Source organism: Petaurus breviceps, unplaced genomic scaffold (assembly GCF_028583685.1).
Source record: "Petaurus breviceps papuanus isolate PSGF00001 unplaced genomic scaffold, PetGlider_PUasm1.0 37, whole genome shotgun sequence".
Classification (NCBI taxonomy): domain Eukaryota; kingdom Metazoa; phylum Chordata; class Mammalia; order Diprotodontia; family Petauridae; genus Petaurus; species Petaurus breviceps.
This window is the reverse complement of record NW_027186296.1, coordinates 102,632,621-102,646,094: the sequence shown is the minus strand read 5'-3', so window position 1 is coordinate 102,646,094 and position 13,474 is coordinate 102,632,621. Positions and strand designations below refer to the sequence as shown.

At 36.6% G+C, this 13,474-nt stretch overlaps 1 protein-coding gene and 1 pseudogene across 1 annotated transcript in view; both read left to right on the top strand.

Annotated features, from left to right (window-relative positions):
* CPXM2 (carboxypeptidase X, M14 family member 2) overlaps positions 1 to 13,474 on the top strand; it is a 261,915-nt gene that overhangs the window by 232,251 nt on the left and 16,190 nt on the right. The window contains exon 13 of the mRNA XM_069099170.1: positions 2,810 to 2,909. Within this exon, the coding sequence (XP_068955271.1) occupies positions 2,810 to 2,909 (100 nt within the window). The remainder of the gene's footprint in view (positions 1 to 2,809; positions 2,910 to 13,474) is intronic.
* LOC138168687 (high mobility group protein B3 pseudogene) lies at positions 10,930 to 11,520 on the top strand (annotated as a pseudogene).

Below are 13,474 nucleotides of genomic sequence, written 5' to 3'. Positions count from 1 at the left end.
GGGGTATATGGAATGTTGAGATGGACTTGGGAATCAGGAAGACTCATCTTCATGAGGTCTAATTCAATCTCAGACACTTGCTGTGACTCTGGGCTTATCCCTATTTGCCTCAGTTTCCTTGTCTGTAAAATAAACTAGAAAGAAAAACATGGCAAACCACTCTAGTACCTTTGCCAAGAAAACCCCCAATGAGGTCACAAAGAGTTGAACATGATGGAGAAATGACTCATCAAGATTGTCATTGCCCTCTTAAGGGTTATAAATCATGGCACTCAAGTCATGAACTTTGAGGAGGGCTGCTTCTAGACACCTTCTTCCTTCAATGGACACTGTGGAGAGCCAGGAATTTACACTGGAATGTATCATCCCCCCAACCCACACAACTTGCTTCCTGGGGCTCTGCTCTTCCCTCAGGTGGGGTTGAAGAGAAGTTCAAATTCTTCAAGTGTCTTAAAGGGCTGTGATATTGGAGGAATTAGATTTGTTCTGTTTAGCAGCTGGGGGCAGACCCAAGAGCCATAGGTGGAAGTTACTAAGATTCTGGGTCTATAGAAAAGAAAAAAGCAGAATCTTTCCAAAGCAAGCCAAAAGTGAAGTGGACCTCTTCTCAGGACAGCGGGTTACCTCTGGCTAGAGGCCTCAGATGTTGATTGATGGGATGACCATTTGTCGGGGATCTTGAGAAGAGGATTGGTATTCAGGTACCCATTGGAGTGAATGGACTCTTAGATCCTTTTCTGTCTGGGAATATCGGGTGAGCATAGTCATGAAATATAAGAATTGAAGGACTCTACGATGACATTTGCTCCCACTTAAACTTGACCAAGAACCTTTTCTATAATATCCCAGACAAGTGGTCAATCAGCTCCCAATGGAAGACCCCATGCCTCCAGCAAGCGGCAACCTTGAGAAGTAGTTGGTACCCTTTTCTACCCTTTTGTACCTATTCTTTTTTTTTTCCTTTTTGGAGGGGGAAAGGCAGGGCAATTGCGGATAAGAGACTTACCCAAGGTCACACAGCTAGTAAGTGTTAAGTGTCTGAAGCTGGATTTGAACTCAGGTCCTCCTGACTCCAGGGCCAGTACTCTATTCAGTGGGCCACTTAGCCACCCTTGTAGACATTCTTTTTTAAAAATGTAGTCTTGGTTCTGTCTTTTTTAAATATTTTAACTGGCAGTTATAAAATCACAGATAAAATGTACCTTATAATGAATGCAGTCAGTTGAATCCCACTCATTTTTATTATATTTTTTTTAGAAAAGTGTTTATTGATGTCTTTTGTTATTTTTTTACACTACCAAAATTTTCCCCAGCATCCCCTCCCACTCCCTCTCCCAGAGAGCCAACTCATGTAACAAATAATATTTTCAAGACAAAAAAAAAGGAAAGCAATATATTGACGTTTGAAAATATGTACAATGTGTCACACTTAGAGACCTCCAAGCTCTGCAAAGGCGTGTAGTGGGGATACCTTTTCATATCTCTTATTTTGAGTCATGTTTGTTTTTTGTAATTTTTCAGCATTCACTTTTTTGTGGTTGTTCTGTTTCATTGCTTCAGTCACTGAGACAACTAGGGGGTACAATGAATAGAGTGCTAGACCTGGAGTCAGGAGGATTCATCTTCCTGGGTTCAGATCTGACCTCAAACACTTGCTACCTGTGTGATTGTGGGCAAGTCATTTAACCCTATTTGGCTCAGTTTCCTCATCTGTAAAATGAGCTAGAGAAGGAAATGGGAAGCCACATCAGTGTCTCTGTGAAGAAAATCCTAAATTGGGTCATGGAGAGTCAGGTACAAGTCAAAACAACTCAACAACATACTATTTGCTTGACTCCACTTGCTTCACTCTGTAGCAGTTCATTTAGATCTTTCCAAAATTCCCTAGAACCCTACTAATTTTGTTTGTTTGTTTAGGTTTATATTATTTCTTTATTTCCCCCCAATTTATTAAATTATTTATTTTTAGTTTTCAACAAACACTTCTATAAATTTGGGGTTTAGAACCCAGAAGCTGGGGTCTTTGGGTTTATCAAACAGTACATTGTTCTAATCATCAGCTATTGTGTCTTCTCTACCTAGCCAGTTCTACTGATCTAGCCTTCTATTTCTTAGCCAGTACCAAGTGGTTTTGATGATTGCTGCTTTATAATACAATGTAATATCCAGTATGGCTAGGCCACATTCCCTAGCATTCCTTTTCATTAATTCCCTTGATATTCTGAAACTTTTGTTCTACCAGATGAATTTTGATATTATTTCCCACTTATTTTTTGACAGGGAAATGAAGGCCAAGAAAGGTGAAATCCCTTTCCCAAGGATCCTCAAAGAGAACCAGACTTTCAGTTTATAAGATTTCACTGACTCCTTGCCATTAAGTTTGTGAAGATTTAGGGAAGGAATGAAGGTTTAACAAAACTGATTCCTATAAATGTCTTATTCATTTTCCAATTTCTAACTATGTTACTTCTAATATAAACTTATGTGTCCTCTATAAATATATGGCTATTCATTTTTAGCACTTCAATGAGTGAATATTTTGCTTTAAGTACAGTATAAGCAAACTCTGCTACATTACCTTAAAGGACATAGAATATTTTCTGAAACCAAAAGTTAATGGATATACTAAGAATAAGTAAAAAGTCTTTTCAACTGTGACTATGTGAAAATTCTTAGCAGTTTTTGGTCCCAATATTTATCTCTAAAATACCACAGGTTGTTTTCCCTTTTAATTTCAGAAATTGATTTATTATTTAGCGTTAAGCCATTTGACTATAATTGATAACCATAATTTTTTGTTGTTGAACAGGTTCATCGTGGCATTAAAGGCATAGTAAGAGACTCACATGGTAAAGGAATTCCAAATGCTATCATTTCTGTGGAAGGTGTTAACCATGATATTCGAACAGGTACCAATTAATATATTCATAAGTATTGACTTCCATTAAGATATGCAATTTTCAAAAAGTGTAATTGTGCTGAAACGATGAGAAATGAGATTTGTAACAAGGACAATAAATACCCAAACTGAATTCTCCTTTTCTCTTTTCCACCATTATATTCTATTTGGATCCAACTAAGTGATTTTCTAGGTTCTTGTTGACTCTTTTCATTTCTTTTATTGAAGATAGGAAAGGCAGAAGGGACAGAGGATTCATCAAAAGATTTATTAAGCACCTGCTATAAAATAATATTTGTGCTAGGAAAATTGTGTGTATATATTTCAACAACAAATGTTTGACGTACATTATATTGTGATGTTTGTATAAATGCATTTCTATCTGCACAAATACACATAAACATACCTTGTATAAAGATGGAGATACTCATACTCACCTCACCAGCTAGACTGTTAGCCTTCTGCCTTTAGGGAGTTTAAATTATAGCTCAGAGGTGGGGGGGAGGGGCTAAGAGGGGGGATGATAGAAGGGAGGGCAGATTGGGGGAAAGGGTAGTTAGAAGCAAACACTTTTGAAAAGGGACATGGTCAAAGGAGAAAATAGAATAAGTGGGGGGCAGGATAGGATGGACGGAAATACCGTTAGTCTTTCACAATATAGCTACTATGGAAATGTTTTGCATAACTACACATGTGCGACCTATATTGAATTGCTTATCTTCCCAGTGGAAGTGGGTGAGGAGGTAAGAAGGGTAAGAATCTGGAAATCAACATATTAAAAACAAATGTTAAAAAAATAAAATAAAACATATCTCAGGAAGGTAAAGCATACACAGGAAAAAGAATTAAACATATGGTAAGACGTTATAGGATTAGTACCCAACAGTGATTATTCTAAGAGTTCTGAGGAGTACTGGATTACATTAGAGAGAGGGAAAGGTGAGACTATCTGGATCTAAAAGAATATCTTGAATTTAGAGTGGTATGGACAAAAGGGAATGATGACACGATCAGAGGCAGAGATGTATACTCTAGGTTCAGAACAAGTAAACCAATTTACTCAAGAAAAGGATTTGTGAAGGACCCTGATGGAACATTATCATATTGGAAAGATATGTTGTAGCTGATAGCAGGGAGATCATCATAGTATCATAGATTTGAAGTCGGAAGGAGCCTTAGAGGCCTAGAATGCCAGGCCACAGTATTTGGACTTTATTCTCCAAACAATGAGGAGCCACTGATTTTTCTTTTGCTTCCTTTTTGAGAACCAAATTGATTTTGCGAAAGTTATATTCAAGGATGATTCAACTGGCTACATTGTGTAGGATGTAACAGAGCATTGGATAAAATTAGAGACATTTTAGGACCAAGTAAAAGTGTTATGGCTCAGACACCAATGGATTGTCAAATGCCATTTCTACTTGAATGTAGAGGTAGAATCTTTCCATGAACTGTTACTGAGTGAGTGTGATGCACAGAGAGCTTAAGTAATTTGCCAAGGTCACCCAACTCAAGTCTGAGGTGGATTTTCCAACCAAGTCTTGCTACCTTTAGGTCCAGTGTCCTCTCTTGTGCAACATGCTACTGTTCTGGGCTTAGAAGGATTAGCAGCAGTGGTAGGGGAGGTCATTTCAAGTGTAGGGAACCATGTGAGCCAAGGCAGGTCAGTGAGAAATTGGAAGATATGCTTAGAAAAGAACCAATGGAACAGTTAGCAATACCAATAGACAAGTAGGGTGGAGTCAGCCTAGAGGAAATCTCCTTGTAAATACCATCAGTGTAATTGAATTCATTCTAAAAGGGATATCATCTTGTACAGCATCCAAAAGGATTTAGGTACTGATGTGCTGAAAGAATTTCATTAAAAAATTCATCTTTAAGGGAGGTCCTAAGTAAGGGCAACAGGATAGCACTGTGGCAGTATCTCTGGCAATACCCTCATTAGGCAGCAATATACATAGTGTGCCCTTGTAGCATCATAATAAAGCAACACCACTCTGTGGATGAAAAGGAGGATGATGCAGATGAGAAAAGCAAAGCACTTGACGTAGATTGGCCTTCAAAGCCCTTCACAACAGAGCCCCATAGGACCTTTCTGGCATCATTACACATTACTCCCCTTACTCACTCTGTGGTTCAACCAAATGGCCCATCTTTAGGTACCATCCACAGGACATTTCATCCCCCATCTCCATGCCTTGGCTGTGGCTTCAGTGGCTGTCCCCAATGACTGGGATCTCCCCTCTTGCCTTTTGTCCCTTAAGAATTCTTAGCTTCCTTCAAGACTCAGCTCAGCTGCCACCTTCTTCAGGAAGCCTTTCCTGGTCTCCCCCCACCCCCAAAATCCCATTGCCCTGCTTCCAAAATTCTCTTGTATACATCTTATATGTAAAGATAGAGATATTGATGTAATTAGATAGCATGTACATTTTATCTCCCTGGAGTACTTTAAAAGTCTTCATATGCAAGTCCCATTTCACCTTTTTCTCTGAATCTCCAGTGCTAAGTTCAGTGCCTGGGACATGTTGTTCAGTCATTCAGTTGTGTCTGACTCTTCATGATGCCATGGACCAGAGCACACCAGTGCTTTACATGGAGTTTTCTTTGCAAAGATACTAGAGTGGTTTGCCATTTCCTTCTACAGTGGATTAAGGCAAACAGAGATTAAATGACTTGTCCAGGGTCTCATAGCTAGTAAATATCTGAGACCACATTTGAACTCAGACCTTCCTGATTCTAGGCACAGTACTCTGTGCCAGATAGGTTCCTCCTGCCTGATAGATAGTAAGTGATTGATAAGTATATGTCAATTTGATTAATTATCTCATTTAATGCTCAACTAACACTGTAGGGTAAATAATATAGGATTTTTTAAGATAAACTGAGGTTTAGAGAGAGGTTTGACAATTGCCTATAATTAGAGAAAGGATTCAAATTTAGATCTCTTCTGACTTCATGTCCAATAGTCTCTTCACCACACCATATGACCAATATAGGAGAAAATTCTGCAAAGTTTTAGGAAGGCAAGGCATTAGTCTTTGCTAATTGTACAGAGTTTCCCTTAGGGGAAAACAGTAAATAATATCTTAAATCTTGAGTTTCTTCATAGATGTAGTTGACAGAGAACCAATCTGGGCTGAGAGATCTGGATTTTAATCCTATGTCTCCCAATTACTACTTGTGCAACATTGAGAAAGACACTCAAAATCTTTCAATCTCAGTTTCCTCATTTGTAAAGTGAGGGGAATGGTCTAGATGAACTCTAAAACCCCATTCTAATTCTAAATCAATTCTCCATGAGTCTGGAAAATAAATTACCACCAAAAGAAGTAAGGCTTTGAATGCCAGTCAAAGGAGCTGGCACTCTTTGGTATGATATGTGAATATTTCATTTTTAAAAAAAATAGAATGAATATTTCATTTTCTTGCTTTTATTTTATTAGAACCTGGTGTGGGAGGCCACATGAATGCCTACAATGTAGAGATGATGCATTGAGAAATGCATATGGAAAACTATTTGATGAATGCAAAAAATAGTATCATCTGGAAGATTTCTAATGGGATTTGGCATTCTCCATGAGCAATTCTTAGCCTGAAAACATAGTTTTCATAACAGGGTACAGTTTCAGAATTATCTCTGCTATCTAATTAACCCTTTTGTTTTGAGCAAATGGTTTTTGCATTTAGGAAGAATATAACTAGGTATAGAAACATACCTTCTTACTCAAACTTCCAATCAATCAAGAAAGAGAATTACTAATTGTTTATAGAGTCATAGACTTAGAGTTCAGAGAAATCTTAGGGATTATCTGTTCCAATTTCTTAAATTTATGGGTGAGGAGCCTGAGGTCCAAAGTGAAGTGACTTGCCCAAAGTCTTATGGGAACTAGGTAACAAAGCTGCTTTTTGAACCCTTCTTTGACTCCACACATAGAACTCATCATATTACACCTCAGAAACCATGTTGACACAGAAGAAATAATCTAATTCTGGACTGTCTCAAACTCAGGCATGTTTTGACTTTTTTTTTAGTTCAGAATTAGGCAAGGGATGGAATAGTATGAACTTGTGATTTCATTGGTATAAGGATTCTCAGTGGGAAAATCCCTTCCACCTGTGCAAATAAGCAATTCTTCATTAATTTAGTTTGAGATTGTTGCTTACAGCACTGAGAGCTTAGGTGAATTACTTATGGTCAAACACCTAGTGTTTCCATATGTGCTGCCTTTATTTATAATATATATATATATGTGTGTGTGTATATATGTGTATGTATCTATTTATACATATATAGATACATATATGTATATATTTAGTAAGCTTTCTATATAAAGTTATATACTAAGCTTTCTATAAAATATGCTTTAATAAATACCATGTTGATACAATATCTACCAACCAGAAATTATTAATTGCCAATTATCATGTGGCTCCCCCAAAACTGAAGGTAAAGTAAAAGTCATATTCCTACAATCATTAAAAGAAAGGTCTGGAATACCACAGCAAAGTAGGCTATTGCTAGAGATTTTTCAGGGTATGAATTTTCCATTGTCCAGTATGGTGCCTAGTACATGGCAGATATTCAGATAACTTTTTTTTTTTTTTAAGCAATCAGGGTTAAGTAACTTGTTCAAGGTTACAAGGCCAGTTATTTCTGGGTGTGGTGCTGAGTGTCTGAGCCCGGGATTCGATCTCCAGGTCGTCCCAACACTGGAGCCGGTGCTCTTACTCACTGAGCCACCTGGCCGCCCCCAAGCAATTGGGGTTAAGTAACTTGCTCAAGGTTACACGGCCAGGTGTTTCTGGGTGGGTGCTAAGTGTCTGAGCCCAGGATTCGATCTCCAGGTCTTCTCAACACTGGAGCCAGTGCTCTTACTCACTGTGCTACCTGGCTGCCCCTATTCAGATAACTATTGACTTCATTTGATTCCTTAAAAAAATCTGGTTTTTAAATATTATCTATGAGCTATTTATTCATATGAAATAAATATAAGTTCAGAAAGAAATAGAAAGTGCAGTTTTCTACCTAGCTCCTTATATAGACTGTAGATTTCATGGAAAGCAAAACAAGTTTAAGGGTCATATGGGCTTTATTAAAATACTTTAGTTAATACACTGTGAATTTCATACATCAGTCATTAAGGGGCCATATTTTATGAGCTAATAAGAAATTTGTTTCTCTTTCCTTTTTTGGTCATTTTTTTCCTACAATTATTTTCTCAGTATATTTGCTTGATGGATACATTCTCTAATTTATGCACATCACTGAATTCTATGTGCTTTATGGTTTTTAAGATCTCAACATAAGCTTTGCATTTATATTAATTTCTGTTCTAGACTTAAGTGAGCTAACAAGTTTCATTTCATAAGGGATTTTTGCATTAAATAAACTGAAGATTTTTTTAAAATAAAGTTTCCTGTCATCTCTGAGATGCCTTCCAAATCTAAGATTCTGTGGTTCTCTGTTTTTATAGTTGAAGAAATTGAAAGGCACAGATATGAGGTGATTTGGTGAGGGTCACAGAAGTAATATGTACTGCAGTCAGGACCCTAATCTAGATTTCTTTCCTTCAAGTAACATTTATGATTGTTATTGTTCAGCTGTTTCTTTTGTGTTTGACTCTCTGGGACCCAATTTGGGGTTTTCTTGGCAAAGAAACTGTAGTGGTTTATCATTTCCTTCTCCAACTCATTTTACAGATAAGGAAACTGAGATAAATAGGGTTAAGTGACTTGCAGAGGATCACACAGCTTGTAACTCTCTGAGACCAGATCTGAACTCAGGAAGATCAGTCTTTTGACTCTAAGCCAAACACTGTATTCACTGCACCACCTAGTTGTTCACTCAAGTATACTGCTTTATCTAGTATAATCTGTCACATTCTCCTTAAGGTTTAGCACATAATATTAGAGTTGGGAAGAACTTCAAAGACTAGCAAGTCGCACTCATATATGAATGGGAGATTTTACAGTATTATATGATGAAAAGATGAAAAGGGATGAAATTCACTGTCTCACATGATAGCAGTTACACAGTATAAAAATTAAACATAGAGAAAGGAGGTGAGAGGGATGGCCATCCCATTTTTATCTGTGAACTGGACAAGGAAGGGACGAAATAAATACGTGAACACATACAAGAGCATGAACACAGACCATGTGATAGAAATAATTCAATTCCAAAGGAAAATGGGTAGAGGAAGACAGGGAAGAGAAAGAGATTTAAGATTAAGAGGGAATTCAGGATAGATAATCAAGTTATCTTAGATAAAAGATGGGAGGAGTCAAAGGATTAATTGAAAGAATAAAAGCATGGGCTGGGGAGTGAGAAAAATGGGATGGGAAGGCAACAGAGAAGAATTGAGGAATTTATGACCAAACAAGATATAGAGAACATTATGAAATGCAAAATGGATAATTTTGATTACATTAATTTGAAAAGTTTTTGCACAAAGCCAATGCAATAAAGATTAGCAGGGAAACATAAAACTGGGAATTTCTAAAACCAGTGTCTCTGATAAAGACCTCATTTCTAAAATATATAGAGAGAACTGAGTCAAATTTACAAGAATACAATTCATTCCCCAATTGATAAATGGTCAGAGGATATGAACAGGCAGTTTTCAGAGGAAGAAATTAAAACTACCTATAATCATATAAAAATGCTCAAAATCACTTTTAATTAGAGAGATGAAAATCAAAGCAACTCTGAGGTGCCATATCATACCTATCAGATTGGCTAACATGGTAAAACAGGAAAATTACATATGTTGGAAAGGATGTGGGAATGATGGAACACTAATGCATTGTTAGTGGAGCTGTGAGGTGATCCAACCATCCTGGAGGGCAATTCAGAATTATGCCAAAGGACTATAAAAATGTGTCCTACCCTCTGACCCAGCAATACCACTTCTAGTTCTGTATCCCAAAGAGATCTTAAAAAATGGGAAAAGGATCCACATGTACAAAAATATTTATTGCATCTCTTTTTGTGGTGACCAAGAACTGGAAATCAAGGGGATACCCATCAACTGGGGAATGGCTAAACAAGTTGTGGTATATGAATGTAATGGAATACTATTGCACTATAAGAAATGATGAACAGTCAGACTTCAGAGAAACCTGTAAATACTTATATGAACTAATGCTGAGTGAGGGGAGCAGAACCAGGAGAACATTGTACACAGTAACAGCCACAGTGTACACGGACTAATTTTGATCGTCTTAGTCCTTCTCGGCAATGCAAGACCTAAAACAATTCCAAAAGACACATGATCTAAAATGGCAGCAACATGCAGAGGAAGAACTGTGGAGTTGGAGTGTAGAAAGAAGCAGACTATTTTCTTTTTTGTTTTTATTTTTTTCTCATGATTTTTCCCCATTCATTCTTTTTCCATTCATTCATACCCAATTCTTCTGTGCATCATGACTTATATGAAAATTATTTAATAGGATTGTATGTGTAGATCCCATATCAGATTTCAAACCCTCTTGGGGAGGTGTGAGGGGGGAGAAATTTTAAAACTTATGGAAGTGACTGTTGAAAACTAAAATTAAACAATTTAGTCATTTGCAGGGTTGGTGGGGGAAGCATCATAGATAACAAATAAATATTGATACTATCTACAGATATAGTTATATATATTCATCAAACAGCAAAGCATTTAATTCCTTTTAGAAAACAATAGCAAAATTATAGAAATATATTGATAGGAAAATTATAGTAGCAGGGTACCAAAATATATAACTTTCAGGTTAAAAAAAAAGTCTTTAAAGAAGAAGAAAGAAATTAAGGACCTGAGTGGAACTTTTGGTAAAATTAGAAACAATAGCTTTTTGGTGATTACTGAATAGAGACAGAAAGGAGTTTATGTATTTGTCACCTGTGCATGCCACCTTTACAAAAATTAAACCTGTGTTGGCGTATGTAAACCTCTTAAACTAATGGAAGAAGGAGAAATACTAAACATATCCTTTGCATACTATAATTATATATTAAAATCATATTAGCAAACAATACAGAGTTCATCATGGCTAAAAGTGACCCCAAGAAACTGAAGGGAAAGTCTGCTTATTCCTTCTTTGTGCAAACTTGCCGGGAAGAGCATAAGAAGAAGAATCCAGAGGGTCCTGTTAACTTTGCAGTTTTCTGCAAAGTGTTCCGAGAGGTGGAAAACTGTGTTGGGGAAAGAGAAATCCAAGTTTGATGAGATGGCCAAAGCTGATAGGGTTTGATATGATAGAGAAATGAAGGACTGTGGACAAGCAAAGGGTGGCAAAAAATGAAGGATCCTAATGTACCTAAACGGCCACCATCTGGCTTCTTCCTATTCTGTTCAGAATTTGGTCCCATGATCAAGTCTACAAACCCTGGCATATCCATTGGGGATATGGCAAAGAAGGTTGGCAAAATTTGGAGAAATCTGAATGACAATAAGAAGCAACCGTATTATAATAATAAGGCACCCAAACTGAAGGTGAGATAAGAGGAAGATGTTGCAGATTATAAGTCAAAAGGGAAGTTTGATGGGGAAAAGGGGGAGGCTAAATCTGCCTGGAAAAAGGTAGAGGAGGAAGAGGAGAAAGACAAGGAGGAGGAGGAGGATGAAGATGATGAATGAAACTGTACTATGTTCTGTCTCCATGTGAATACCATAGAGCATTTAAAGGAAACACCTTTAAATGAAACATCTCTCCTTTGTGGTGTCGATTGCCCTCATTATTAGGCATAATTGGCTTCTGATCACATAGCTTCTCAAAAGCATTTCTAGATAGGCATTGTAACTGGTTTACATGAAATAGCTATGGGTATCTCGGAGCACCCAGAAACTGTATCAGAGTTGTACATAATTCCTTACATTTTTTTTTAATGAAAAGGCATCTTGTGTTCTCACTCTGTGCACTTATATTGTTGGTGTAAAAGAAAAGCATTTACAAATGTTTTCAGGCATTTTTTTTATTTGTAAGGTGGTTTTTAACTATATGGTTATTGGCTAGAAAATTCTGGGTTATAAACTATACATATCTATAGTTTCTAAAACACAAAATATCTATAGTTTGTAAAAGCAATCTAGACAGATTCTTGGGGGTACAGCCTTGGAGGGGGCATGAGGCTCATCTGTCTTGACTACGGGGCTGCAACCCAAAGCCTACACTGTGAGGGCAGATTGCAGATTCACTACAGTGGATGTCCATTTAACTTAAAAGTTATCTTTCTGTATATATAGTGAAATAGCACCCAGCTACCATTTTTACGTGTCCCAAGGGCTCAGCTGGTATGAGAAAAGTATCTGGATTTTTGGTTTTCTTTTTAGTTGAAGTGCAACAGTTTTAAATTGAAAACGTACAATTCTGACTTGTATCAATTCAAATAGAAAGCCAGGGCAGTGATGTAAGGGGGAAAAAAAAACAAAAAAACAAACAACAACAAATTTTTAAACACAATTTGGAACCTTTCAGGATTTCTTTTTTGCATGTTTAGAATGTTGAAATGTCTTTGAAGCAAAATAAACAGTATTACCCTTTAAAAAATATATATCCAATAAGGGTCCTTTGAAGAAAGAATTTAAAAATTAGAAACTAAATAGCGTAGTCCCAGAAAATTGGTGTGTAAGGAAAAAAATAATCTAAATATTAGAAAATTTCATTAAAAAAATACCAAAAATATATGGAATGCAGCTAATGATACAAACAAGCACAGTTGTGTGTGTGTGTGAGTGTGTCTGTGATTCTGTGTATAAATGATTCCATTAACAAAATAGAAAAAAAAAAACTCCTGACTTGGACATACAACTACAATAAAAAAAAAAAACAGCTAGAAATGCAATAAAGCCAAACCCCTCACTTAAAATATGAAAGGAGAACTTCTAAAAGTCAAAGAAAGCATTAGAAAAATTGAAAACAACAAAAATTCCCACAATTAGTTAAGAGCTTTAAAAAAAAAAGACATAAAACATGTAGTCTGATTTTAAAAGAGAAAACTAAATAATTTTATTTATTTATTTATTTATTTTATCAAATGCTTTATTAACTTCTAGTTTACATCATTCATTTCCACAAGATTTTGAGTTACAAATTTTCTCCCAGTTTTTCTCCTGTCCACCACCACAAAATAGTGATCCCACTGGATATCCCCTCCTCCAATCTGCTCTCTCCCATATCTTCTCCCATACCCCCTCTGACTTTCCAGTAGAGGAAGGTGGATTTCTATGCCCCAGTGCCTGTATATCTTATTTCCTAGGTACATGTAAAATAATATTAATAATAGTATATGTATATATATATATATATATTTAAACATTTGATTTTAAAATTTGAAATCCAGATTCATTCACTTCCTCCCTTCTCACCCACCCTTACTTGGAAGATAAGCAATTCAATATAGTTGTACATGTGTAGCTATGCAAAACATTTCTATACTCGATATATTGTAAAAGACTGATTATATTTCCCTCCTTCTAATCCCACCTGCCACTTTTCTATTCTCTACTTTGATCCTATCCCTTTTCAAAAGTGGGTGTTTCCAACTTCCCTCGCCCCCCCCAGCCTGCGCTCCCTTCCATCATGCCCCCTCTC